The sequence below is a fragment of the Anopheles arabiensis genome, chromosome 2 (assembly GCF_016920715.1).
Source record: "Anopheles arabiensis isolate DONGOLA chromosome 2, AaraD3, whole genome shotgun sequence".
NCBI classification, from domain to species: Eukaryota; Metazoa; Arthropoda; class Insecta; order Diptera; family Culicidae; genus Anopheles; species Anopheles arabiensis.
Window position 1 is genome coordinate 76,251,983 of NC_053517.1, and position 24,422 is coordinate 76,276,404.

At 44.4% G+C, this 24,422-nt stretch overlaps 3 protein-coding genes across 7 annotated transcripts in view; 2 read left to right on the forward strand and 1 right to left on the reverse strand.

The window, feature by feature from the left end:
* Positions 1–262: 262 nt before the first annotated feature.
* On the reverse strand, positions 263–3,671 carry LOC120896229 (probable RNA-binding protein 19). Its single transcript, XM_040300211.1, has 5 exons — positions 3,536–3,671; positions 2,455–3,459; positions 1,840–2,377; positions 960–1,578; positions 263–833 (listed from the first exon to the last, which is right to left on the reverse strand). Exons 1-5 carry the CDS (start codon positions 3,569–3,571, stop codon positions 443–445), a joined length of 2,589 nt encoding a protein of 862 aa, XP_040156145.1. The 5' UTR covers positions 3,572–3,671; the 3' UTR covers positions 263–442.
* A 929-nt stretch (positions 3,672–4,600) lies between these two features.
* Positions 4,601–7,809, forward strand: LOC120895098 (protein kintoun). The gene is made up of 3 exons (XM_040298127.1): positions 4,601–7,042; positions 7,114–7,234; positions 7,345–7,809. The coding sequence occupies exons 1-3, from the start codon at positions 4,770–4,772 to the stop codon at positions 7,627–7,629; spliced, it is 2,679 nt and encodes an 892-aa protein (XP_040154061.1). The 5' UTR covers positions 4,601–4,769; the 3' UTR covers positions 7,630–7,809.
* Positions 7,810–20,480: 12,671 nt separating this feature from the next.
* LOC120908744 (potassium voltage-gated channel subfamily H member 8) overlaps positions 20,481–24,422 on the forward strand; it is a 47,559-nt gene continuing 43,617 nt past the window's right edge. For 3 of the 5 annotated variants that reach the window (XM_040320065.1, XM_040320068.1, XM_040320069.1), the window contains exons 1-2: positions 20,481–20,806; positions 22,971–23,300. The gene's annotated coding sequence lies outside the window, so the exon portion shown is untranslated. Of the gene's footprint in view, positions 20,807–21,981; positions 23,301–24,422 lie in introns of those variants that run through there. The other 2 variants (XM_040320067.1, XM_040320066.1) reach the window with 2 other exon arrangements.

Sequence of the window (24,422 nt, forward strand, 5' to 3'; positions counted from 1 at the left end):
TAATGGCTTTTTATGTTTAGACCCTTTTAGTGTGTTGTTTATTGTTTTCTATATATCAAAGGAAATTCGATGCAATTTAAACAACAAATTGTAACATTAAAGACATGTTTTTCATCATTCCTCGCAAGTAAATGAATTTTACATTAGAAATTGCGATGAATTTTTATGTCAAAGGTTAGAATATGTATCACTCTTTCTTTCGGCGTGTAAAACGATACCTTTTAATAATAATTATAACTCAAAATAAACAAGAACTATCACGTTTTCGCTCTCTCGATCTGTAAGTGGACCTTAATCAGAACATTATTTTATTTATTTATTATTGTGGTTCACAACAAGAACAACTTTCTTATATGTACACAGCACTGTTGCTACCATCGATACAAACGGTATTGCCCGATTAAAAAGCCCAACCATCCGGTTAATCGGTTCGCTCATTCGATCACAACACTGCGCCTTCCCCATAATAATCGTCGCCGTCGTCGTCATCGTCATCACCATTCTTGCCGGATTTCCTCTGCGACGCGCTGATAAACTCCTCCGTTGCCAGCGTACCCTTACCAGTGGCCGCCCGCTTGCCACCGGACCCACCGTCCCGGCTGTTAAACTGTTCTGCCGTCCGTTTTCGCAGTTCCTCCACGTCGTTGTCAGCGGCGGCCCATTCCAGCACGAGCCGGCGACCGTACAGATGCGTACTGCGGCCCAGCGTATCGAACGCGCGCTTCGCGTCCGATTCTTCGTCGTACTCGACGAAGCAAAAGCCGCGATGAGTGTCGTCGGCACTGGCGGCCATTTTCTTCGGCAGCCGAAGTGATTTAATATCCCCGAAGGGTCTGTAAGGGTCGGAAGAAAATGGAAAATCAATAAACATGCGGCGGTATCGTTGTAGCCTTAAATGCCCCCTCGTCAGCAAAGGCGTCAATGTAAACCAAACTGTGATAAAAGAGAGGGTTACTTACTTGAAAAGATCTCGCACCTCCTTGGCACTAGCCTGGAAGGGAATGTTTCGCACAAGGATCTTGCAGCCAGTTTGCTTTTGCGCTCCTTTGGCTCCTTTTCTACGCTCGGCTCCTTCCTGTGCCGTCCGAAGGGTACGATCGCTGCGCGCAAGCTCCACCGTTCGCCCGTCGATTTGCACCGACTGTAGGTTCTTTAGCGCGTAATCTGCCACCTGCCGACGCTTGAATTGAATGAAACCGTAGCCACGGCTTTCGTTGCGCCCATTGCCGGACAGATCCATGCTGCGTACGACCTGCACCATGTGGATCGCACCGACACACCGGAATCGCTCGCGGATTGCGTCTTCGTTGGTGGTGAAGCTAAGGTTCTTAATGAACAGTGTCGTACCCTCCTCCGGTTCTGTATCATCGACCGTTGCTTCTTCGGTGGCGTTGCTAGCATTTTCGGGCGCTGTGCTCGATTTGCTGGGCTCTTCAGTGCTGGGCGGACCCGATGGGCCTGACGTGAACGTTCCGACCGGAGCCCATTCCAGGTAAAGTGGCAGCGATTCGAACATGCTGTAGGCTAACTTTTTGAACGCTTTACGCGCTTCACTAGGATCGAGGAATTCAATCACGGCTGCAATAAAATGTAACAATGATTGATTATACAATACAATTAAATGTAGAAAAGTAATAAAAATATGCGCATTTTTCTCGAAATGCATCTTTTTTGGTACACATTGCCACACAAAAAAGTGAATATGAATATGAATAGATAATGTTTGCTATCTTTCTAGCTACACTCTAATTAAAAAGGTAATGAAATTTTATCCGATAAAGTGAAACATGCCTTAACGTGCTCTACGAATCCCTCTTTGCTCTCACGATCTAAGCTTACCTGTTACGGCACTGGGTGGAAGCACGACGCGTCCCAGCAACCCGAACGGAGCAAACAGCTTGCGCAGCGCGGCTGCAGTACAACCGGGGGCAAGATTTTTCGCCAATATCACCGTGCTCGATCGTTTTGCGTCGGTCGAGCTGAATGCGTCCAACGAAATGCCGTTCTCCTTTAGGAACGATTCCATCTCTAGCACCAGTTCCGTCTCGCCAAGTGCCAACCGAACGGCCGCACTCGTGTCACCCTCGGACGAGATGAGAATCTGTTCCTTCGTGGTGCCATACTTTTTCGCAACCGCTTCCGCGACGGCATTTTCGCCCATGAACAGGGTGTTCCAGTTGTGGCTTGATTGGGCCGTTTTCTTCTGCGTTTGCTCCTTCTTCTTTCTGTAGTCGGTAGTGTCGTCATCGGCCGCTTCGTCGGATGGTACCTTCGCCGGCAGGATATGGAACATACGGCCCTGCAGAAAGGTTCCGTTCAGCTCGTTGTACGCGGTTACAGCGTGCTCCGGAATCATGAACGTTACCGTACCGAAACCCTGTTGTAAAGCAAACACAACCGTTTAATTCGGCTAAGAATGGAACACAAGAGACAGCTCATCAGCACAATCCTTACCTTCAGCTTGCGTGTGTTGGAATCGATCGGTACGTCCACTTCCGCCACCGGACCGTACTGCTCGAACAACGTGCGAATGTCACTTTCCTGCACCGAGTAGGCCAAATTACGGAAGAACAGCTTACCGGACTCGCAGATCGCTTCACTGGACGCGTTCGCCTTCTGCCGTTCCCATTTCGCCTGCTTGCCTTGCTTCGCTTCGGGTTTTTCCTGCGCAGCATGGGCCGCACTGCGCGCGGTAAAATCGAATATTTTCACCTGCTTTCCGCCCAGGAAGCTCTTGTTCATTAGCAGCGCCTTGCTCAGCTCGGATTCGGTTTTAAAGCCCACGTAGGCGAATCCGCTCTGCTTGGGTGGAATACGGACCGAGTACGGTTTTACCGTTTTGAAGAAGCGTATCAAATCTTGCCGCTTCGTCGACGACGGTATGTTGTGCACCTTGGCAACGAACAGTGAAACCATTGGCTTTTTTGCCGCTTTCTTTTCATCCTCGTCCTTTGCTTTTGCCTCAGCGGGTGGTTCAACGTCAACGGCCGAATCGCCACTCACCGGCTTTTCCTCCGTTTCGGTTGACTGTTCCAGCAGGTTGTCCCACACCGACTTGCCGGCCCGTTTGTGTGCGCTCAGAAACTCCTGAAACTTTGGATCCTTCTCGTACTGGCCGAGCACGTCCTTTGCCGTTTGGGCTTTCGGCTTTTCTTTGCCTTTCGCTTTGCTTTCATCCTTCGCCGGTTCCACCGTTTCGGCGGAAGCCGGCTTTTGTGCATGTTTGCTCCAGACTTTGAGGTTTTTCGACTCCGATAGCGCCACACACGCGGCGACCGTTATTTTCGACGTGCGAATGTAGCTATTGTTGAAGTGTGCGATCGCCTTGGCCGCCTGCTCCTCGGATTCGAAACCGATGAATCCAAAGTTGCGGAACTTTCCCTCGGACGTGTACTTCAGCTGCACATCCGTGATGATGCCGCACGTGCTGAAGTGGCTTCGAACTTTTGCCTCATCGTACTGCAACGAAAAACATCGAAAACGCCCAATGGAAGATGTTAACTAAATGTTGGGATGGTGATAATCATTTGCTTACCCCGTTTGGTATGTTTTTAACTATTATACGAGACATTTTCTGTGTTTTTTGCTCTCGATACCTCGCGAAAACGTGCGCAACACGAATCAAAACATTGCAACTACGGTGTGATGGCAGGTAACCGCATGTAGCGTGTTTTGACATTTGAACGACGCACAGCTGGTCTCTATTCACCTTGTGCGCTATTGTTGTGACAGGCGCGTTGTTATGACACACTGGGTCCGCCGCATGAAAACATTTTTTTAAATTTATAAAATTATATTCTTTTGCTCGATAATTACCATGGTAATAAATGGAAAAAATATTGGCATCATGAACACATCGTAATTGATTCTGATTAGTTTTGGGAGCTCGGAATCGAACCTACCAGATTCCAATTTCGTGTTCGAAGTCAATTCCGGAGCCGATTAAGATGCTGGAATCAATTCCAAATCCAGACCCGATTCGGGAGTTGTCTCGGGAGCCAATTTCCGGAGTTGAATTCGGATCTGATTCCAGAATCGGCTGCGGGATCGATCTGGGTATCGCAATTTGCTCCGGTAACGGAATCAGGACTGTCTCGAAAAATGAAATATGCTCCAGAATGAGAATCAGTTCTTGAATAAAAAAAAAGTATTAGAAGTGAAATCAGATCGGGATTATCCATGAGAATAGATCGAATACAATTGTTTTTTTTAATTTTTTCGGCTATTAATACGTAGCATCATATGAAGCCTATTGTTATGCAGATGCCGAAAACGACTCCGATTTCTAGGCCGATTCTGATTTCGGAGTAAATTCCTTTTCCGGAACCAATTCCAGAGCTAGTTCCCGTGCTGATTCCGAAGCCAATTCCGATTTCGCTGCCGATTCTGAAATAGATTCCGGTCCTACTATCCGGAATCGATTCCAGGTAACTTCGGAGCTAGCGGAATCGATTCCGACGAAAACTTCATTTTTCCCATCACTAATTCTGAGGATATTTTTCGCTGAATTGCAGAAATTTAAAACATTTTCTTGACGTCACCCAACATGTCCAGCGGAGTGAGTGCGTCGAGCACACTGTTCCAACAAAAAATATATGTCACTCGTAGAGAAGAATAGAAAAAAACTTGCCGGGATCTTGGCAACGAAACACCTGCAAATTTATCTCGTTATAAACAAAGTATACTGCGTAATAGTTATTTTTAATTCGTTATCGCAACCGGCCATCGTTTATGCTGTGCTAAGCGCATCTCCGCCATCACAACAAAAAATGTCGACGAAAGATTTTAACATCTCGCGGGACGAGTTCCGCAACATCACCCGCTGTTTGGACAACGAGGAGTTCCGGAACCTGTTCATGGAGTATTGCACCGAGCTGCGGGACAACCGGAAACAGTACGAGGACGAGCTGTCCATGCTGGAGGCGCAGCGGGGATACGACGTAAAGTTTCTCAAGCCTTCGCCGGGTTACGTAATCAAAACAATCGTCGACGGCAAGGGCAAGGGATTTATCAATGTGTGCCAGTCCGAGCTGGTGCAGAAACCGACCAGCACCACCGGACTGAATGAGGACGGCACCAAGGGCCTGAAATGGAGCGTCCCGTTCGCCCAGACGCAGCCGCGGAAAGACTACGACAACAAGCGCGTCGAGTGCACCGTGTACGACGTGATGTTTCACCCGGACGCGCTGCACCTGGCGTCGAAGAATGAGGGCTTCCGCAAGCTGCTGAACGATACGTCGCTCGATGCGGTCGAGCAGTCGTTCAAGGTGCGGCTGGACCGGGCGAACCTTCGCTTCCCGAAGCTACAGTACAAGGGCACGCCCAGCTCGTCGGTGGTGCGGGAAAAGCTGCCCCACTGTGACAGTCTGCCGAAGGATGAGCTGTTCGACAAATTGCTGCCACCGCTGCCGAACGTGCCTGCGCCCGGTAAAACGGGCAGCGAGCGAACGACGAAAACTAAAAACAAAGAAAACATTAACCGAACGGCGGCGGTGGCGGCGGCGGCTGCGTCGCCCGGAAACCCGTTCTACACTACACCAGAGTACAAAATCGTCCAGTGCCGCGACGTGGAATACGGCGAAATGACCAACGAGCTGGATGCGAAAATCGATGTAACAATTCCGCGGGAGCTGAAGGTTGTCATCACGCTGCCACTGCTCAAGTCGACCGCCGAGTGTGCGCTGGACGTCACCAAGACAACGTTGCATCTGGTGAGCGAAAAGCCGGCCCGGTACAAGCTGGAGCTTAAGCTGCCCTACGAGGTGAAGGAAAGCGAAGGCAAGGCTACCTTCAACGTGGAGGCGCGGTCGCTTACCGTAACGCTGCCGGTGCTGCGCAAGCGAAACATCACCCTGCAGGACATTAACAGTGCGAACGTGTCGGCATCGCCCGCCAAAGAAGCAGGCAAACTGATCGAAGAGATCGGCACCATCATTCCACCAGCCGGCGGCGACCAACAGCTGGCCCGAGCGGCATCCACACCGTCCGCGCCGGAAGTACAGAAGAAAACGATTTTCCCCAAATTTTCCGTCAACAAAATGGAAAACCTGCTCGCATTCACGCTCAACGTGCGAAACGTAGATCCGAGCACGATCCAGCTCGACAACCGGACGGATTCGGTGCACTGTCGCTTTTCCAACGTGGGCAACGGATACTTCCCCTGCTTCTACGTGTTCTTCGTGCGCTTCCCGAACGCGCTAGTGACGGACGTGCAGCACGAGGAGTGGGATAACAATCTGATTATTCAGATCACGCTCAACACGACCAGCGTGTCCTCCTACCAGGCTGGCCCGGACGAGCACGAAACCGTGGAGTACTCGATCATGGAAGACATTGCGGACAAGATCAATAAATTCGGGAAGGAAATCGAGGACGACAGCCTGTGCATAGCGGTGGTGCGGCAGGCAACGAAAGCCTCGGCGAAGGTGAAGGCCGATGCGCTGATGAGCATCGAGATTACCAAGCGCGAGGAACACGGGGAACCGGTGCTGCAGGCAGTGAGCGAAGGAAGGGATTCGGAAAAGGAGCGGGAAACATCATCGCACCCGGAAGCATTCTCAGCCACGTCCGCCGAGGAGTGCGATGAAAAGGATGGTTCTGAGGCGGAGAAGGCCAGAACGCTGCAGAAGGCGAAGCGAAACTCTCGCAAGAAGAAGAAGGAACGCTCACTGTCCGATTCATTCTGCGACCATTTGAAGGTGATCGTGGAAAACGAGGCCAGCACGGAAGTGGCGGGAGAAGGGGCCACCATACAGCCATCGGCCAAACCAATCGACAGTCCGGAAGCGAAGGCAAGAAAGGCTCGCAGCATATCGGAGTGCTGCCCACCGAAGGAATCGGACGGCGGCGAAGAGGCGTCAACGATGCCGACGCTCACGCGCAAATACAAAAGTATCCTGAAGCGAAGCTCGTACGATCGTAGCATCAGCGAATGTTCGTCCGTAGATGATTTGGGCACCTCGGTGGAGATGGCCAGATCGATCGGGGAAGAGTGCCGAAAGACGGTGCGATTCAACAACTCGATACGCAAGCAACTGTTCAGGTAAGTGATGCGCGGGGCGCGCGCTGTTCGATGAAGTGCTGTTTGTAACAAGCTTTGACTTCGTTTTGCAGATCAAACTCTTGCATTCTCACGATGAAAAAGAAGGCTCTAAAGCGAAGGGAGGTGAAGCGACGGGCGGATGCACGACGAATGAGCGAAGGGGAAAGCACCGATAACGACGAGAAAGATGCGGTACGTGCATGTCATCCTGCCGCAATCACACGCAATTAAGATAACGCGGCTGTTGCGTCAACTGACTAGCTGACTTGTTATTGTATTTTTTTGCATCTCTCATTTCGCAGCACCATCACGACGATGAGCATTGTTCCAGCAGCGATCAGCACGACGAGAAAGATGCAATCGAGGATGATAGCGGCGTTTCGTTCGATTCGGAGTCTGGCGATAAGGAAATTGCCGCAGCCATGAAAGCGGAAGCCATTGGTGGCGGGGGCCGCGGAAAAGCCGCATCCAAGCGGAAAAACAGCAACAAGCAAGGAGGCGCAAAGTCAAACGGTGGCAAGAAGCAGGGCACGGATGCGAAGAACATTCAGTTCAAAAGTGATATGATTTTCGATATCGAAATTTAAAGCAACGTGAATTTTGGGGGCGTTTCTAGTGTTAGCCCATATTATACATTACTCTCCCCCTCACTTTACTTATTACGTTATACTTTAAATCGATGCGTCTCAGCGTTGAGGTAGACTGGTAACAAACACGAGTAGAGTAGCATTATTTTCAATAAACAAAACCCCTATGTATTGCACAAACGTTGTTTTTCGTGTATATGCTTGCTTTCTATCACAAATACGAAATGAAAAGGTTAATCATAATTTGTTCTAGCGTTAAATAAGTGGTCTGAATCTTTGACTAGGACTTGTGCAGAAACTTTCGTAGTTTCACTCTTCACATGAGCAATAATTTATCTAATCTTGTTCAACCTTTCACTCAATTTGACTACTTTTGTTTTGGTGTATCCTGTTATCTTTTTCTTATTTGGCACCACAAAATTCGATCGTTCTGCTTTAGCCATTAAATGACTTAGTTGATAGTGACTTAATTGGTTTCCTCATAGCAGAACAGTCAAACTTCTGTCTTAGGTGCTCGAGCCATATGGAGCTTGAGCCCTTGGCGTGTGTCTTGTTAGGTCGTAAGATGATGGGTCTATCCTTGAATAGATAGACAATGATATGACTTTTCCATGCCAAGACCGAAGTAGATTAAAGCGTCATATTTAGATTGAATTTTTGAAAACACTTTATACAAAACCCCAACTAACTAAGAAGTTCTAAGCATAAAATTCGGATTTTTTATAATTTATTCTTGAATATAACGGCGTTTATAAGGGAAGCCACACAACTTGGAACTAGCCGGGAATTTTATTTTTTCGGAAATAAATGAGAAAAATCGGGAAATTCTCCAAAAAACCGGGAAATTATCACAAACTTTTGCGATCACTGTTTACCGTCGTACCAAGTGCATTTTCAATTAACGGGATGTTGTGTATATTGTACCCAACCACAGGCCAGCCAATGTGTATGGACAACATTTTCCGTTTCTCACATATGGTACGTAATATATGTGCTTCTCATTCGCACTAGTGCAATGCTTACGTTCACTGATATCGGTTTTTGCGCATTTCTGGTATGGTGTGTCTAGTCGTGCTACCTTGCACTCGTCTTTTGTTAGTCATCTCTCGTGAAGTTGTTGCGGTCGTGTCGAATTTAACGGTGGATTTAGTGAGCGATCCCAATTACGCCCCGTACTCCTCAGGGCGATTACTGATAATTTTTGGCCTCTAGTAATTTTTACTCACACATCGCCTGTATATTGGAATTTTGCATTTTGGTTTGGGACCTCTACCTTCAATCCCACCGGTTGACTGGGTTCCCACACTGATACGCGCAGGTTGAGCTGGCGTCGCTTCTGTAGTCCGTTCGTTGCTCCTTTGTTTTCACGTGGTTTGCATTAATCCATTCATTCCTCACTAGCGCTATGGATGAGCATTGCTGCCTTTCTGACATTTTACCAGAATCGAAGAACAACCGTTCCGATAGCCCAGCTATCGATTATCGTGGATTTTTTTTTAATGGAATGGGTGAAAATGAAACCAAGAGCGTGTGTTGCTACGCAGAAGTAAATAGATAAAAGCCTGTTCAAAAAGGGTGCCGTAGAACCCACTTCTTATTACGTAAAGTACACTTCCCGTAAAACACAATCAAGAAAGTGTCCCAAAATTAAGAAAACCCCTGATATCTCCTGTATCTATTCGTGAGGTGCATCATCAGCGTTGTGCGAGTAACAGCACAATGCATGGCTGCTGTTTCATGAGAATTCTGTTCTTCGCAGATTTGTATGCTTTCTCCAGTGGCTGGTTGGTCCATGACTTCCGGTTATCTTTTTAAAGATTGTGTGATGGCATCTGTTAATCAACAATTCATAGCAGATGCAAAATTTATTTGTCATGGGTAAAGTCTTTACACGTTATTGTCATGATGCCAAACCACCAAAAAGCAATATTAAAAAAAGCTTTTTTCGTCGTTTTTTCATCAGTTGTTTGCTCATATAAAACTTCCGAAGACATTAAGATTGCATATTTAAATTGCTTAAGATCCATAGTAGTCAAATTAGATCCACAAACGAGCGCACTATTGAAAATTTGTTTAAACAAATTTGATAGAAATCATGCCAAAAATGGTTTTCAAATGTGTTGTCGCATCTCCAGCTTGGATACTATGTTGTTGAATAATTCACTATTTATAACCAGTATTTAAGTATCCATCTTTCCTGTAATGCCTGTCTTTACTCACCATCCTCTAAATAAAGATATTTGAAAACGCTTTATGATATCATAATTTGGAATTAAAGTATCGATAACCGGCACACGAAGTGTAATAGTGTAAAAGTGTATAGTGAATCGGGAAAACCCCAAAAAAATCCGAGAAAAAACGGGGAAAAACCTAGAATTTAAAATACTGATTGATAGCGAAACGAATCAAAATATGAAGTACTTAGATCAGTGGTCGGCAAACTTTTGACGTAAAGGGCCACATTTATTAAACGATCAAGAGCCGCGGGCCAGCAGAATGCAATTGTTTGTTTATTTTTGAAACGGACGGCCCAGCCCGTAAAGTCTTTTTCGGCCGTCCGCAAGGCCGGGGTAACGAACAGGCAGACGATGGCGCGAGACCCTGAGCGGTTTCGGACACTCCTGAGGCAGGCCAAGACCGCAAAGCGGTTGTAGCGCCGGATAAGTAAGTAACAAGTACAAACTTACCTGTTTGTAACCATCGTTACAACTTGTAAAATTAACAATCAGTTTTTTAAAACATTGGTTCTTATTTTTAACAGAAGATGAGCCATGTCGATGTCATGTCGAAGCAAAGTTAGTGTAAAAATGTAAGTCAATCCATATTACGAGAATCTAATTTGGTAGAGTTCGACGGTATGCAATGTCATATTAAAAGTTGTCCATTAATTTGTAATGGAGTTTGTATACGGAGATAGGAATTTCAAAATCAGTGAAATCTTTTCACAGGACGGATATAGTGTAGCGACTTGTCGGATTTTTCTTGCGGGCCGGACTTTCCCGACTGCAGCGTCAGACCATTCAGATACTTGCGAAATGAATTGATTTAATGGTTTTATTTTTCGAATAATATTTCAATCAATTTGTGCGTATAATAACGTTTGGCGGCTAACAACAGCAACTTTGTGTCCTGTCCTATTCTCTCTTCTTTGACCATGTGCTATATGCTGTACATCGCTTGTATGTTTGTGATGGATGAATGAATGCAGGAATGAAAGAATGAATATGTGCAAGGACATTATTTAGATTAACTTGAACACTTTAACTATACAAACTCCCAACATGTCACTCGGACCAATACTAAAGGAATGGACTATATGCAACAAAATGCTTGGGAATCAAACAATGCAGACCCCCGGAATGCCAATCGGACCACTAACCTGGACTAAGCAGCCTCGATAATCGTTTCTCCTGAATAAAATATAATAATTTAAATCGTATTGTATAAACAATAAATTCCTAAAAGAATTATAAAAATTATCCGTACAGTAGCAATTCAACTTGTAAATGTGGAGAAAAATTGAATATTCCCGGTTTGATTGATTGATACATAACGACTAACTTAATTCTTCCCAATCACGTACTAATAACTATTCTTACATATGTTTATGCTGGAAACGTATATGTAAATTGCAGTACATGTTTTCTACAGATACATACAATGAATCCTGGACAACAGATACGTTTATTAGTGAGATATTTCTAATTATGATAAAATAACGGAATCATATCACATGGATAAAATAACTATAGCTATAGTACCCATATATTATGGATTATTTAGACCGGGAGACCGAGAGATTATTTTTTAGACCGGGTTCAATTCGTTGGGTGTGTACTTTTGTAAACAAACATAAATGTGTTCTTGTACCATAAAGTGCGATTTACAATCATTCTATTTTTTTGCGCAACAATCGTAACCGGTATAGGCCCACCTTAACCTTAAACACGCTTGAACCCAATTTGCTTACTTTAAATGCTGATGGCTCTATAACGATGTTTTTAACTTGTTCAATTGCATTCACTTTACAAGATTAGTTCATTAGTTCATAGAGTTGTCTAATCATAATGTCTTTCTAGCTAGCGCAAAACAATAATAACAATAACAAAATGTTAAAGCTTACTTACTAAACGTCAAGTGATGGCTAGGTGCAACAGTAGTGCAAGCGATTGGTTCGTTGTTTTTGAAGCACTACAGAAATCAGAATACTACAGAAGAAGAATAGACATTTTCATTGGTTAGTGGGCACAACACTTTCTTGTGATTTAATTGTGATGAACATATTACAAATGTGAAAAAAAAGAATAAACAATCTTAATAATTAAAGCATATTTTGCCAGAGGTTGTAGAACATAAAATAATCATGAAGTGATCCATAAATAACCCGTTCTTTTGAATGGTCTTTTAAAAAGGTTTCACTGCATAATTCTCAGTGCAAGATACAAGACATATGGCTACATAGGTGAGTTTTTTTCTTAACCGTTGAAAAGACGAGGTCACGTTATCCCTGTAGGTACATGATCCACTCTAGCTTGATGGGGGAAAATGTGTATTACGCAACGATCGATAATAGTGAAGTTCTTTGATGTACAGTTTCTCAACACTCCCGTTATTATTAAAGCGTGCGTAACTATTGATGAGGAGTCATTTGAGGACTAAAATATATTTGCTTGTAGTTTTGTAAATATCTGTTATTCGAATAAAAACTATTTACTGCTTGATTTAAAAAAAAATTGTTTTTACACACCGTATCGATATTAATAACAACTACTGACCTATAGAAAAAAAACATTAGTAAAAAAACTAAAATAATCTCTTCTCTTTATTCTTTGCCACATCAACCGTTGTCGCTCAAGGCCTGCCTGTACCACTAGTGGACATGGCTATTAGTGATTTATTAGCAGACAGCACCGACACGGGCATGTTGTTAAGTCGTGCGAGTTGACGACTGTATCACGAGTCAATATTTATTATTTCCTGTTGTTTTGTTCTACAACAGGTGTCTCAAAACTTTTCAGTTTGCGGGCCGCACTGTTTTAAAATTAACGTTTTTGAGGGTCATTTTAACAGGTCCTGCACAATAGGTGAAATTTCAAATCTCGTTTTAATTAGAAAATATGAACTGAATATAGAGCTGTAGAATATGAGCTCTCTGTATTTGAATCTCTTTTCTATTAATCTCTTGATTTTCGTCTTTCAAAAGTAAAAAAATATGTTTGATGAATGAATCAAAAACTAACCTTTAATAAGTTATGGCGGGCAGCTTTAAAGGCTCTTGAGGGCCGCACGCGGGCCGTAGTTTGGAGACCCCTATTCTAAAACGATAAAAACTAATGTGAAAAATAATCAATTAAGTGCTTCGTCATGGAGACGCCTTGTACCTTGTAACTTGTGCTCATACTGGGTTTCTCGCGATTTATTGGATGGATCCGATATTGTGTTGGGCTCGTTTCACGATTTTTATTCATTGTATCTTATAGATTTTTATTTGTTTTTTTTTTTGAATTTTCCGATTGAACATCAATGCATTGAACCAACAAATTCTGGGAAACGCACCAAACAAATGTAGGAACCAACCAATAAATTGTGGAAACCCTAAAAATTAGTATTACCATTAATAATATATCCTAAAAGTAGCAAACAGTCATACCAACGATGACAAATTTGATAATTAAATGGAATTCAATAACGGTTTTTTCATTAAACAATTGCTATTGACTTCAACAAGCCTGTATGTTAAGAGAGCAAAAGAAAAAAAATTACCGTTAATGCATTAATATCGATTAACAACTGAATGATTGCCGATAAAACATAGGAATTATTAAAAAGATTAAACCGAAAATTTATCAATCACAAAAACAGGTCCTGTAAACATGATTTATTCAACACAATCGAAACCTTCAACTTCACGTTGCAGCGTTGCCTACCATCCTGCTAAAACAAGTCGTCACGCGCTCGTTGGCTAATTAGCGTGGCCAGAGGAAGCTGGTTAAATTATTCATCCTGAGTGGCGTTGACTAGCCCACCCGCCGCCCGATGTTGGTGCAGGAATTCGGGGAAAATCAAATCCTCCACTCCTGCCAGAAACAGAAATGCCAGGCGCCTTACGAATATCAAAATCTTTCCTTCCTCCCTCCCTCCACTCACCCAGCCCAACTCGGTGGAGCCTTCCGCCGAGCGAGCGTTAAAAATAAAAGCAAAACAGGGCGCACAAAAACCGGAAAGACAGACCAACCGAGAAAGGCCAAAGCAAAATGCTACAGCAACACACTAAGCGCACAAACAACGCCGATAAATGTGGTGCCAATTTTTCTCACCGTGCCCCGCGCGTTTCTCGCGCTTTGCCGCGCGTTTCCGTCCCGTGCGTTGCCAGGGGTGGAAATTGTTCAGGCAGCCGGCATGAAAGCCGATCTAATTCATGACTCATTAGCCTCATGGTTAGGATTTGTTGGCCAAACGGAAGGCAAATTGATGAGCAATCATATATATAAAACGGGCCAGCACCTTTGGTGCGAACCCGGCCTTCGGTTACGTTCGCTTAGCATTGGCGCCGATTAGCTGTCGTTGCTGGTCGTTGCGACCATGAGGCGGGGATCCGGTGAGGTGAGGACTGATCGATTGAACAAACGAACCGACCGACCGACCTGAGCTCCAGCTGGAAAAGGGGCTGAAGCGTAGGGAAGGGGGAGGGTAGAGAGAAAGAGGGAATGAGGACAATCGAAAGATGCATACCAATCGAGTAAAACGTCAAACCGCCATTATACCGCAACGGGAAGTGAGCATGCGAGAACGCGAGTGCGAGTAATGAGCGGAAGGAATATTTTGGGAGCCTGGCTCCCCCCTCCGCTCACTTATCAACAGGTGAACTTTGCACTGGGAAAACAAAATTCCGTACAACCGACCGGTGGGTGGGTTGAATAAAAGCGGACGAGCGGGCGGGTTGAACAGAACGTAATGTATGTTTTATTTCACCAAACATTGTTTCGCACGCGCTCACACGCTAGTCACGCATTTTCCACTTGCTTTTGTAAAGGCGAGGTGAGTGGGATCGGAGCAGTAGTTGGTTTGCAACGCGGAACCATAACCACCAATGCCCCCTTGACTGTTTTTTCGAGCAATAGCAATATCTCGTCGACTCGTTGGGACGCGGTCATTCGATACCAAATGTACTGGATGCGAAGAATGCGGGGTGCTCGGGTGCAAAATGTGAAGTAGAACGCGGAAAAAATAATGACCGTACACGCGTACCGAGGGAGTTCGTTTATTTTGAAAGGTGTATAAAAGTCCGCGGCTGTACAGAGGGGAAGAGTTGCAGTGCTTTTGTATTGCCAGGCTAAGCGGATGGTAATTGTTGTTTGCCAATTGCTCTCGCACGTATGTACGTGAAGCGGGAACGAAATGATCCATTCGAGCATTGGACGTTCGTTTTTATGAATCAAACGAGTGAAAAGCAAACCGAACCTGACGACTGACGAATGATTGGTGTTTCTGTGTGGTTGGTTTGCTTTTATAGATTATTGTTGGTAATTCTAAAAACCATGCAAATAGCGAAACAACCGTCGCAAAACAAACCAACCCACTGAAAACGTTTTGGATGATATTAACGGATATTAATGGTGAAGACCGTTCAGGTAAAATGTTCATCGCGAACATTGTTTTCCGGTAAAATCTAAAATTTAATAAAAGTAATATGTTTTATACGTATTTTCAGCAGTTGTCTGTTAATAATATCGAATTATTAGTAGAAATAAGGGAACATGGAAATAATAATTATAATAAGCAAAGTAGTACATGAGCAGCAGTACAGTGGTGGTCGTCCGAAATCGGAAATTTTATAATTCTTATACATTGTTCCAGATATGTACTAGCTTTGAGCTTTCCTGGGCAGTTCTTTAGCGCTTTGCTTAGGCGAGTGCCAAAATCAGGCTAATTTCTAAAAACACCCATGGAAAACCAAGAGTAGCTAACTAGTGTTCTAAATATAGGTTATTTAATAGGCACACGAAGTAAAAATGCAGCCTTTTAACGACGCAAGTTACTAATAACGACAAATCATAATTATAACACTACATGGGTTAATATTAGCTAAGTTCCCGGAGCTCAGTACTAGTTTTCGCAATTGTTGTTAGAAAAGGGTAGGTTGTAGTAATTATATCGGCTTAACTGCATGCATCTTCAAGCAATAGCTGTAATTTACCTATACTACATCGATCTTACAGGGTTTCCCACGATTTATTGATCAGTTGGGAAATTAATTGTTTGGTCTCGTCTCACGATTTATTTATCGTATCCCAAAGATTTTTGGTTCGTTTCCATTATTTATTGGTATCGTCTGATTGGATATCAATACAATTCAACCAAACAATTCTGGGAACCAACCAATAAATCGTGGGAACACATTAAAAAAATATAGGAAGCAACCAAAAAATTATGAAAACCGAATTCGTGGGAACCCTGTAATAGATCCTGTAACCTTGTGTTGACTTTTTTACCTTTGAATGATGAATATAACTTGACATTAATTTAAACAAGAACAGATTGTTATTAATAAATTTTTTCTTGTTATTATGTGTTTAATAACATCTTACAAAGCACTGTTATTTATATCAAGTACCAATATGCTCTAGTGCAGGACCTTTGATGTGTCCGTCGTCGACTATGTAAAAAATTGATAAAAATAAATAGTTTGTTATTGAGACTAGTTAAATTAAACTTTAAACTTAGACTTGTTAACGGCAAAAATCAATCTTCAATAACAGATAGCTTACATACAAAAAATAAGTTAGTATTATTATTAGTTAGTAGTAAATCGAAACCTGATTTAAGCGTTAACGCATAAGCTAATAGTAACGACAAAATGGCCCTGCACGACGTTATTTGCAATGCAATGCGCCCCGCGAATTGAAAAGTTGGGAAACAATTGCTAATTTCCACTGACCTCTGAGACCATAAAATTTACTTAGGGGATATTTTTTGTTAGATTAAAATTTTGTTATTTTCTCCTAGATCATTCTTCTTCAATTGTAAAATGATCTAGTAATAATTTAATCCTGCATCATCATGAAAAATGCCAAGTGCAGTTTCTAAACAACTCATACGTTACTTAAAGGGCTCGTTTAACATACACAGCACATCTACTATTTCTATTAAACCTTAGCTACATTGGTCGCATTTTTTTATTGTTCGTGAGATCTTGTTATACAAGTGCAAGTATTATACTGGAATATTCCTAAAAACAATGCGAAATAAGAATAAAAACAGGGTTCTATTAACTTTAGAGGTAGATTATCACCGTAAATGTTTATTTAATATCTTTTAAATAGGTCCTTGAATCGGCACCGTTTCTCCTGATTAAAAAAAAACTGAGTCGACAGGGTAATGAACAAAAGTAAAATTAAATACCTCTGAGACAATAATCCGAACAAAGTTTCAATGAAAGATAAGCGAAGATTCAATACAAAAGCTCTGTATTAGTTCACAAAAATTAATCAAAATCGAGCATGATTGCCATTTTTGGTGTTAAAAGATATGGTTTATTCTGCAACAAGTTAAGACATGCAATAGCATGAGTATCAACGTAAAAGACTCTTGATGGAGTTTAGATTGTACTTATTTTTCGTAAATTATTTTTCTACCAAGAAATAATTCAAAAATGTTCTCTTTCTGGGTGTAGCTCAAACTTGATGATTACGTTTATCGCATCAGTAGTGTTGCCACAAATATTAAACACAAGTTTTAAGTAGAGCCAGAGCTCTTACAGTACATTTGCCATGATGCACTTATTATTTGGGAAGATTTTTCTCTTAAGAAGTTTGTCATTGGAGTGAACCTAAATGCATTACAGGTTAAAAATTGGCTCAACATTATCTAGATCTAAAAACAGTTTAGCGCACAAATAGGTTTAGATTAAGTTAAAAAGTGGCAAAAATCCTGCCTTAGGTAATCCAATCCATACTTATAACAACATTTTTACAAACATATTGCAGTGATCAAATGGTCAGCATGCTGTCCAGCTCTGACAACTGATGAAAAATAGATTGAATACTCTTGTTTGTTTTTTTTTTTAATTAAATAAGATAAACACAAATAGCTGAGGTATGTTAAATCCCTTGTTTGCGAGCATGTAGAACAGATCGAGTATCACTCGCTGTAATTTATAGTTTTGCCCATCAATTAGCGATTCATTTAACTAATTTGATTAAAAAACATGAAATTTCCCAAAATGTTCATTATGTATCCGCGTTATTGAGTCTTTAATCTTTGCCGTCTTTTTATTTGCTCTTCATTAGCTGAAAATAATGATAAATTAAAATAATAATCAACATGTGTTATAGAAAGTGCTTTTATCAAATACACGATTTATTGTTATTTTCTGCCATCTGTAAATAGCGATGGAGGCGCCTGGTATCTATGGGTTCGCAATTACAGGAAAAGTAGAACAACATTACAATCAAAGGTATAATAATAATAAAAATAAATAATAAAAGTTTTATATGTGATGAATATTTGTATTAGTTTCTGTCTAATATCTGTCGTTCTTTTTTAATCATGACGCACTTCGTTATCAGTTTCTATTGAAAGCTAAATATCTCATAAATAAATAAAAAAAAAACAAATACGAATTCGTTTTGAGCGTAAATTAAAGCGAGCTTGCTAAATGAAAATGCAAGCCTGGCAGATTATCTATCCGATTTCCAGTTCTATTGATAGTCAACAAGTTTCAAGGTCACAGCTAAATCGGTAGCACACAGCAAAGTGCTTCCCTACAGCCGTTGCTGTAATCCGTCTACCGCATCATGCAACTTTAACCAGATCGATCTTATCAGTTTTCCTCGCTGGCCCTTTTATCACCGCGTAAGTAGTGTTGGGCACGTGTGTTGGCGGCCGGATACGTATCACTTAAATAGAAATAGCATTTATTGGAAGTGCACGATAACGGCTATCGATTCGATTGTCATAACGCGTAACAAAATATCACACCCAGTAGCGTCGTCGGCCTTTGCGATAAAGGTAGACGATCGATTCGAATCGGATATTGACTATTAGCGTGTTGGAATGCCGATATTAAAATTATTTATGATTTCCCCCATATTTTCGCACACACACACACACACCCACACAGCCCATCCATCGAAATCATTGAATGAATTCATTTCCCTTGCTTGCCATTCTGGAAAAAGTATATTTGCAGCTTTTACGAAACGTTCACCCACGACGAGCAGAAGCGAGCAACGTCCTGCGCGGCACTTTTGTCCGCCGAGAAATCGTTTGAACGGAAACCAAAGCTTTGCCATGACTGTTATTGCAGCTACGAATGCTCCCACGCGCCCAAAGGTGCCCCTTGCCGAGTCACTGTTTGCTTAGGACCTATCGCACACTCCGAGACTAGTTTCATAATCTGATCAAATATTCGCCTTTCGCCGAGTCTGGCTTTCCTTTTCGAGGACTTTTTCTCTTTCTCTTGGAAATTGTAAATAGTTACATAAGGCGGTTAGATGGGGTTTTTATGCCCCTTAAAAGTCGACCTTCGGTGACCTAGAATCAATCAAGCACGAGCAGTAGAGCAGTTAACAGTTTAAAGTATCGTTCGAGATTATCATTTGCGACTGTTAAACAAACTGATTCCAAAACCAAAACGCTCCACCGATTTCCTGATTGCGCGCGCCCGGGACCCCGGGATGAGTGATAAACTCCTCCCGCGGGAGTGTGCTAAAGGGCCGCGTGGTTCCCTTTCCGCCCTGCCGCCACGCGAGGTTTTTCCCTCGGTTACGCCCGGCCGGGATCGATTGTTTGCCACCGTTCGCTTGCCATTGGATTGGGTTGTTTGTTTGCCTTTCCTAGGTGCTTTTGTTTTGAATTCCAAATGATGTGCTAACCTCCCTATACAGCCCTTACCGCACTCCTTTTCCCAGCGTGGCGCAATCTTTTAATCGATGTTTCAAATCTCCCTGTTTTTTGCATGTGTGTTTGTGTATTAGTTTTTTGTTGTTGTTGTTTTGTGTGGGTGTGTGTGTTTCATTTAACATTCCCAAGCCAAGTCAATTTTTCGCCGCTCGTTCCCCCGTCAGGCACGAAGGTCACACACAAACACATGCACACATACGTGCAAGCGCCCACAAATTCCCGTTATCAGCAGGCGGGCAGGGGAAGGGGGGCGAGTATTTGGCCCCCAAACGGTGTGCGCAAGCATTGGGCAAACAAAGAACGGCGCGACGGGGCGCGCTATCGGAAGGAAGAAGAAGAAGGATTTTATCAAGCAGATGATTTTCGGAGCGACAACGCGGAGGAAGTTCCGGATTTTCCTGCTTTCCATCCCTTTTTCCCCGGTCTCCCGGTGTTGCGGTCCCCTTCTTGAGCGTGGTGTGAAATTCGTCGGAACCGACAGCTTCAGCTTCCTTCAGCACCGTGCACCGATCCTGCTCAACCTCTCCCTCCCTATTGGAACGCTTCGCTTAATCCACCCCATGAGCCGGGGCACCCCATGAAATAGCAAAACATGCAAAACGGCTCCGGGATCCGGATTCCGGTCTCCGGGTTGCTGCGGAACGCTCGGCACAGCGTAGCGCGACCCGCCGTGTACTGCAGAACCGTATCACAGCTATCCCGCGCGGCTACGAGCGAACGCCACACGGCACGGACGGCAACACTGTCGACAGTTACGCTCCAGCACCGAAACCCTCGGCTCGGTGACCAGAAAACCCGAACGTGCGCGACCGTGCACCAGCTGCGACCTACCAGTTGCGCATGTCCGCGAACGTGCACGTTGCGAAGCGCCGCCTGGCTCGTACGAACGAACCGAACGAGCCGTGTCGTGTCGTGCCGTGCCGTGCGATGGAAGCAGCCACACACTTGCCCAGGGCAACAGTTTGTTGAATCGGTTCATTCCGCGCTGACCCAATCGCTGCTCCGGTTCGTCACAAAGTTCGTCCCTGCTCTGTGCTCCGCGCGATACCAACAGCTGCCCATCCCCCCCTTTGTGCAAGTGGCGAACGCACCAGCAGAAGCCAGCACCGCCAGACGCACATCTGGTCACATGTAGCCCGCTGGTTTCGCGAGCCTGGGGACGCGGCACTCGTCGAGCCCGTTACCGACCGCTACCAACCGGCCACCCCACGTCAATTACTGCAACGTCCTAACCGGGGTAGCCCGGACGCGTTTGCCTGCGGATCGGTTTTTGGTAGGTGCTGCCCGGTGGTTAGATTCTCAGCTTCCTGCCCGACTGCCGCATGCTGGGACGCGCGGGTTTGAGTGGGTTTAGGTGCTATTGCGGGCAGTGAAATGGTGAAGGAATCAAATCCCTCCAGGACCGCGGGAAGCCATGTGGCTTCGGTAATGAAGTTTGGTTGCGTGCGCTTCGTGTGTGTGTGTGTGTTTGTGAGTGTTGGCGCAAAACGAAGGGCCCAGATTGGAATTGGTTGGTTAAGGATTTAGCAAAAAAAAGAGAGAGGAAAACTAAGAAATGCAACCCGAGAAATACACTTCTGTGTACACCATTGCAGTTCAGCTCTTCAGGGAATTCAGTCTTCAGAAGTCTTCATTCAGAAGTGTAGCATAAAGCAGGCGCACACACACACGTCTCGCACACACACATACTGGCTTCTGATGCGACCATGTTGCCATTTGTTCTGCGGCCGTTTGTGCGCTAGTTGGCGTGCTGGAATGTTAATTTACCCCGAAAGTTGCAGCGCGATACAAACGAAAAAGTCCACAGCTACTGGGACGTATCCGGTGGTGCGCTCGTAAATCCCCGACAATGTATTGCTTTGCCGTTCGTAATGTGTGTGTGTGTGTGTGTGCTCTCTGTGTGAATAATCGTTTTGGCGCGTTTTGGTTAAAATTGAATGAAACCATCGTGCACCTCCGCGTTACCGAGTCCCTGTGCACTGTTTTCTCCCCCATGAAAACTATAATAGAGGATGCTGGGTACTAAACCTGCAAGCGAACAGATGCGCGTGCATTTTGTTGAGATGGAAAGTGTGTGCGAGAGAGAAAGAGAGAGTTTGAAGGATAATAAAGAGTAAGAGAGATGATAAATTATGATGCCGACGACGTGATGATGATGTTGATGGTCGTGCAGATTCAATTCCTTGCGCCGTCTACCCGTCACGACGTAGGCAGTGCTTCAGCAGCAAACAACAGCAACAGCAAGATGAAGATAGGAGTCAGGCGAACAACAACAAAAAAAAACTCCCACAGCATTCAGCCAGCCCCACAATTCTGAACAAGAAAAAATAAGGGGGGGGGGAGTGAAGGTGATTGAAGCGAGCGGTTGCATAAAAGAAAAATGCAGCATGCGGTGCAAATAAGGTACCGCGGGCTGAGCTGGGGACATGCTTGTTGCTGCTGCTAGGGCTTAAGAGACAAGGCGCGGTGCGATTTCCACAAGCTGCTGGTGGGGTTCCCGATCCACCAGGTCCCCCTTTATTTTCTTTTTTTTTGCTTTCCTGCTGCTCCAGGTGAGCCGGATAAAACCGGGTAGGGACGCAGAACTGTTGCAGAGACGAACGCAGCGCCGTGTTGATAGCGAGGGAGAGAGTGTTGAGCGTGTTTTAAAATATACATAAGGTGAACTGTTTGCCGTTGGCAGCGTCCCGCTCCGCCATCGCCAGTCGGTCCCTTCCCTTCCCCCCCCTCTTTCTTTGCCAAGGCCAGCCGAGAGAAGTGGAGAAAGAACCAGCAGCCCAAGTATAAATAGTGCAAAGAAAGTGCCGCCAGCGAAGCGGGCAAGTGTGTGCTGCCCGCGTGGGTTTTTGCAGAAGTGACGCTGGCGAAGGAAATGGCAGCTTTCGTGTGTTTGTGCGTGTATGTTTGTGTGCCGTGTACGTGCGTGTATATATTTGCGTGAATGTGTTTTCTGTGCGTGTGTGTGTGTGGGAGTGTGATTATGCAGTTTATAGAGATACCTTAGCGGCTATTTTCTCCCTGCTCGTTTCTTCACCTGCGGCGTCCATTACAGATCGTTTTCGAGGCGAAAGCAATTTTTCAGTTCATTTTTCCGCCTCGTGGCTTGCGTCGATTTTCTTCGACGTCTCTAACTCCCACTCAGAAAAGGCTTCAGAGCAGAGGGAACGAAGAAAGATGCATTTCCTTGATAGTGGACGGGGGCAACCTGGCGAAAGATCAAACTCCGTTCTTCGCCTGGGCGCCTGGGTTGTAACTGACCTTGCTCTCGTTTTCTGCACTCGTTTACACCGTGGAGCATTGCCATTCGCAGAAAAAAGCGAGTGTTTGGTTTTCTCCTTTGCCTCTCTACCTTCAATGCTCTTGTTTGTTTTTTTTTCCTGTTCGTTGTCCTTCCCGTTTCGCCGCACATCCCGAACACCTGGGCTTGCATTCATTAGACGCGCTGACCGGTGTGACGACCCGTGCGGAGAATCCTTTCACCTAAGACCCCGCAGTCCGAGTGGATTTCGAGTGAGTAGATACCTTTAACATTACCATCACCGACATTGGACCGGAACCGACTTTTGTCGGTCAGCGCATCTCTCGTTCGCCTCACCATTTTTAAGACGGTGGCCGTGCTCTTCGCCAACGCTCAAAGGATGCAAAGAGCCGTGTGATTTCCTGGGTGCAACTTTTTCCCCCCCACCACTCGCACGGAGAGACCCATTCGACGTTGGCCTGCATCCCGCCCTCGGCTCGCAGGAACACGCAGCGGGCAACTGCAAAAGGTGAGTGGCAATTTTCTGATTGACTTCTCCATTTACTTGGGTACTTTCTCGATTCTCCCGTTCCATTTCTCCCGTTCCTTTCCGGTGCCGTTCCGGTTGCGACGCTGGCCGTCTTTGGTAGGCGATAGATTCCCTTTCCCGATATGTCGTGTCCTTCGCTAATGCTCGGCTAGATCAGTTGATTTTGCCGTTCGTTTTGGGGACGGTTGACTGGCTTGGCTAGGGTTCGGCAACGAGCGCCCATTGCCCCGGCACGTGCAAAAGCACAGTGGCGGTGGGCAAAGACTAAAAAGGGCTAGCAGTGTGATGCAGCAGGGACGGTTCGTTTGGAAGCTGTTTCTTTTTTTTTTACTATTTATTTTCGTTCCGGCCGGATCCCTCTCAAAATCCGTCGTAATCCAGTTTTAATGGGCCAACAACTTTTACGGACCCAAGGTGGGCCTCCCATGCAACAGAGCTTTGCAATATCGGTATTGGATTCGGCTGCTGACCGGGCGCTTTTCGATAAGGAAGAACGAACAGAAACAACAAAACAACAAAAACAACTTCAAAACAAATGGAAAAGGTAATGATCGCAACACCAGCCAGCTAATGGCAGCGGCAGAAAGGAAGTAAACATCGAAATCTATACCACGCGTGGATGGGAATTGTTTTCTGCCTGTTATTGATTTGTTGCTGCGTTGTGTTTAGGTGTTCTTCATATTTGGGCTGTGTGAGACAGTTTACTATATTAATCGTTATATTGCTACGTGGGTTGCCAGTTTTGACGGTTTAAAATTTTCAAATATTGTCTTAATATTTGTTTTTAATAAGAGTTCTAATAAGGTACGCTTAAAAAACTCAGTTGACGACCTAGGGTAATTCTTGAACCTAGTTATCCTCTTTTCAAAACGTTGTATTCATCATATCGAGCTGTCGAATAAAGTAAAAGTTTTCATTGTGATGTAAATTCAGTTTGATCTACAAATTTAAACTGATCTGAATTGGCGTAAATGTAATAGGCGGGTAATTGGCGATCTTCAGCAATATCCTTTTGAATACATTTGCTTTATAAATAGAGGCAGCTGAATGAACTCGTTGGCAAAGGAACTTAGTTCTATCGAGTTAATTCTAACATGAAAG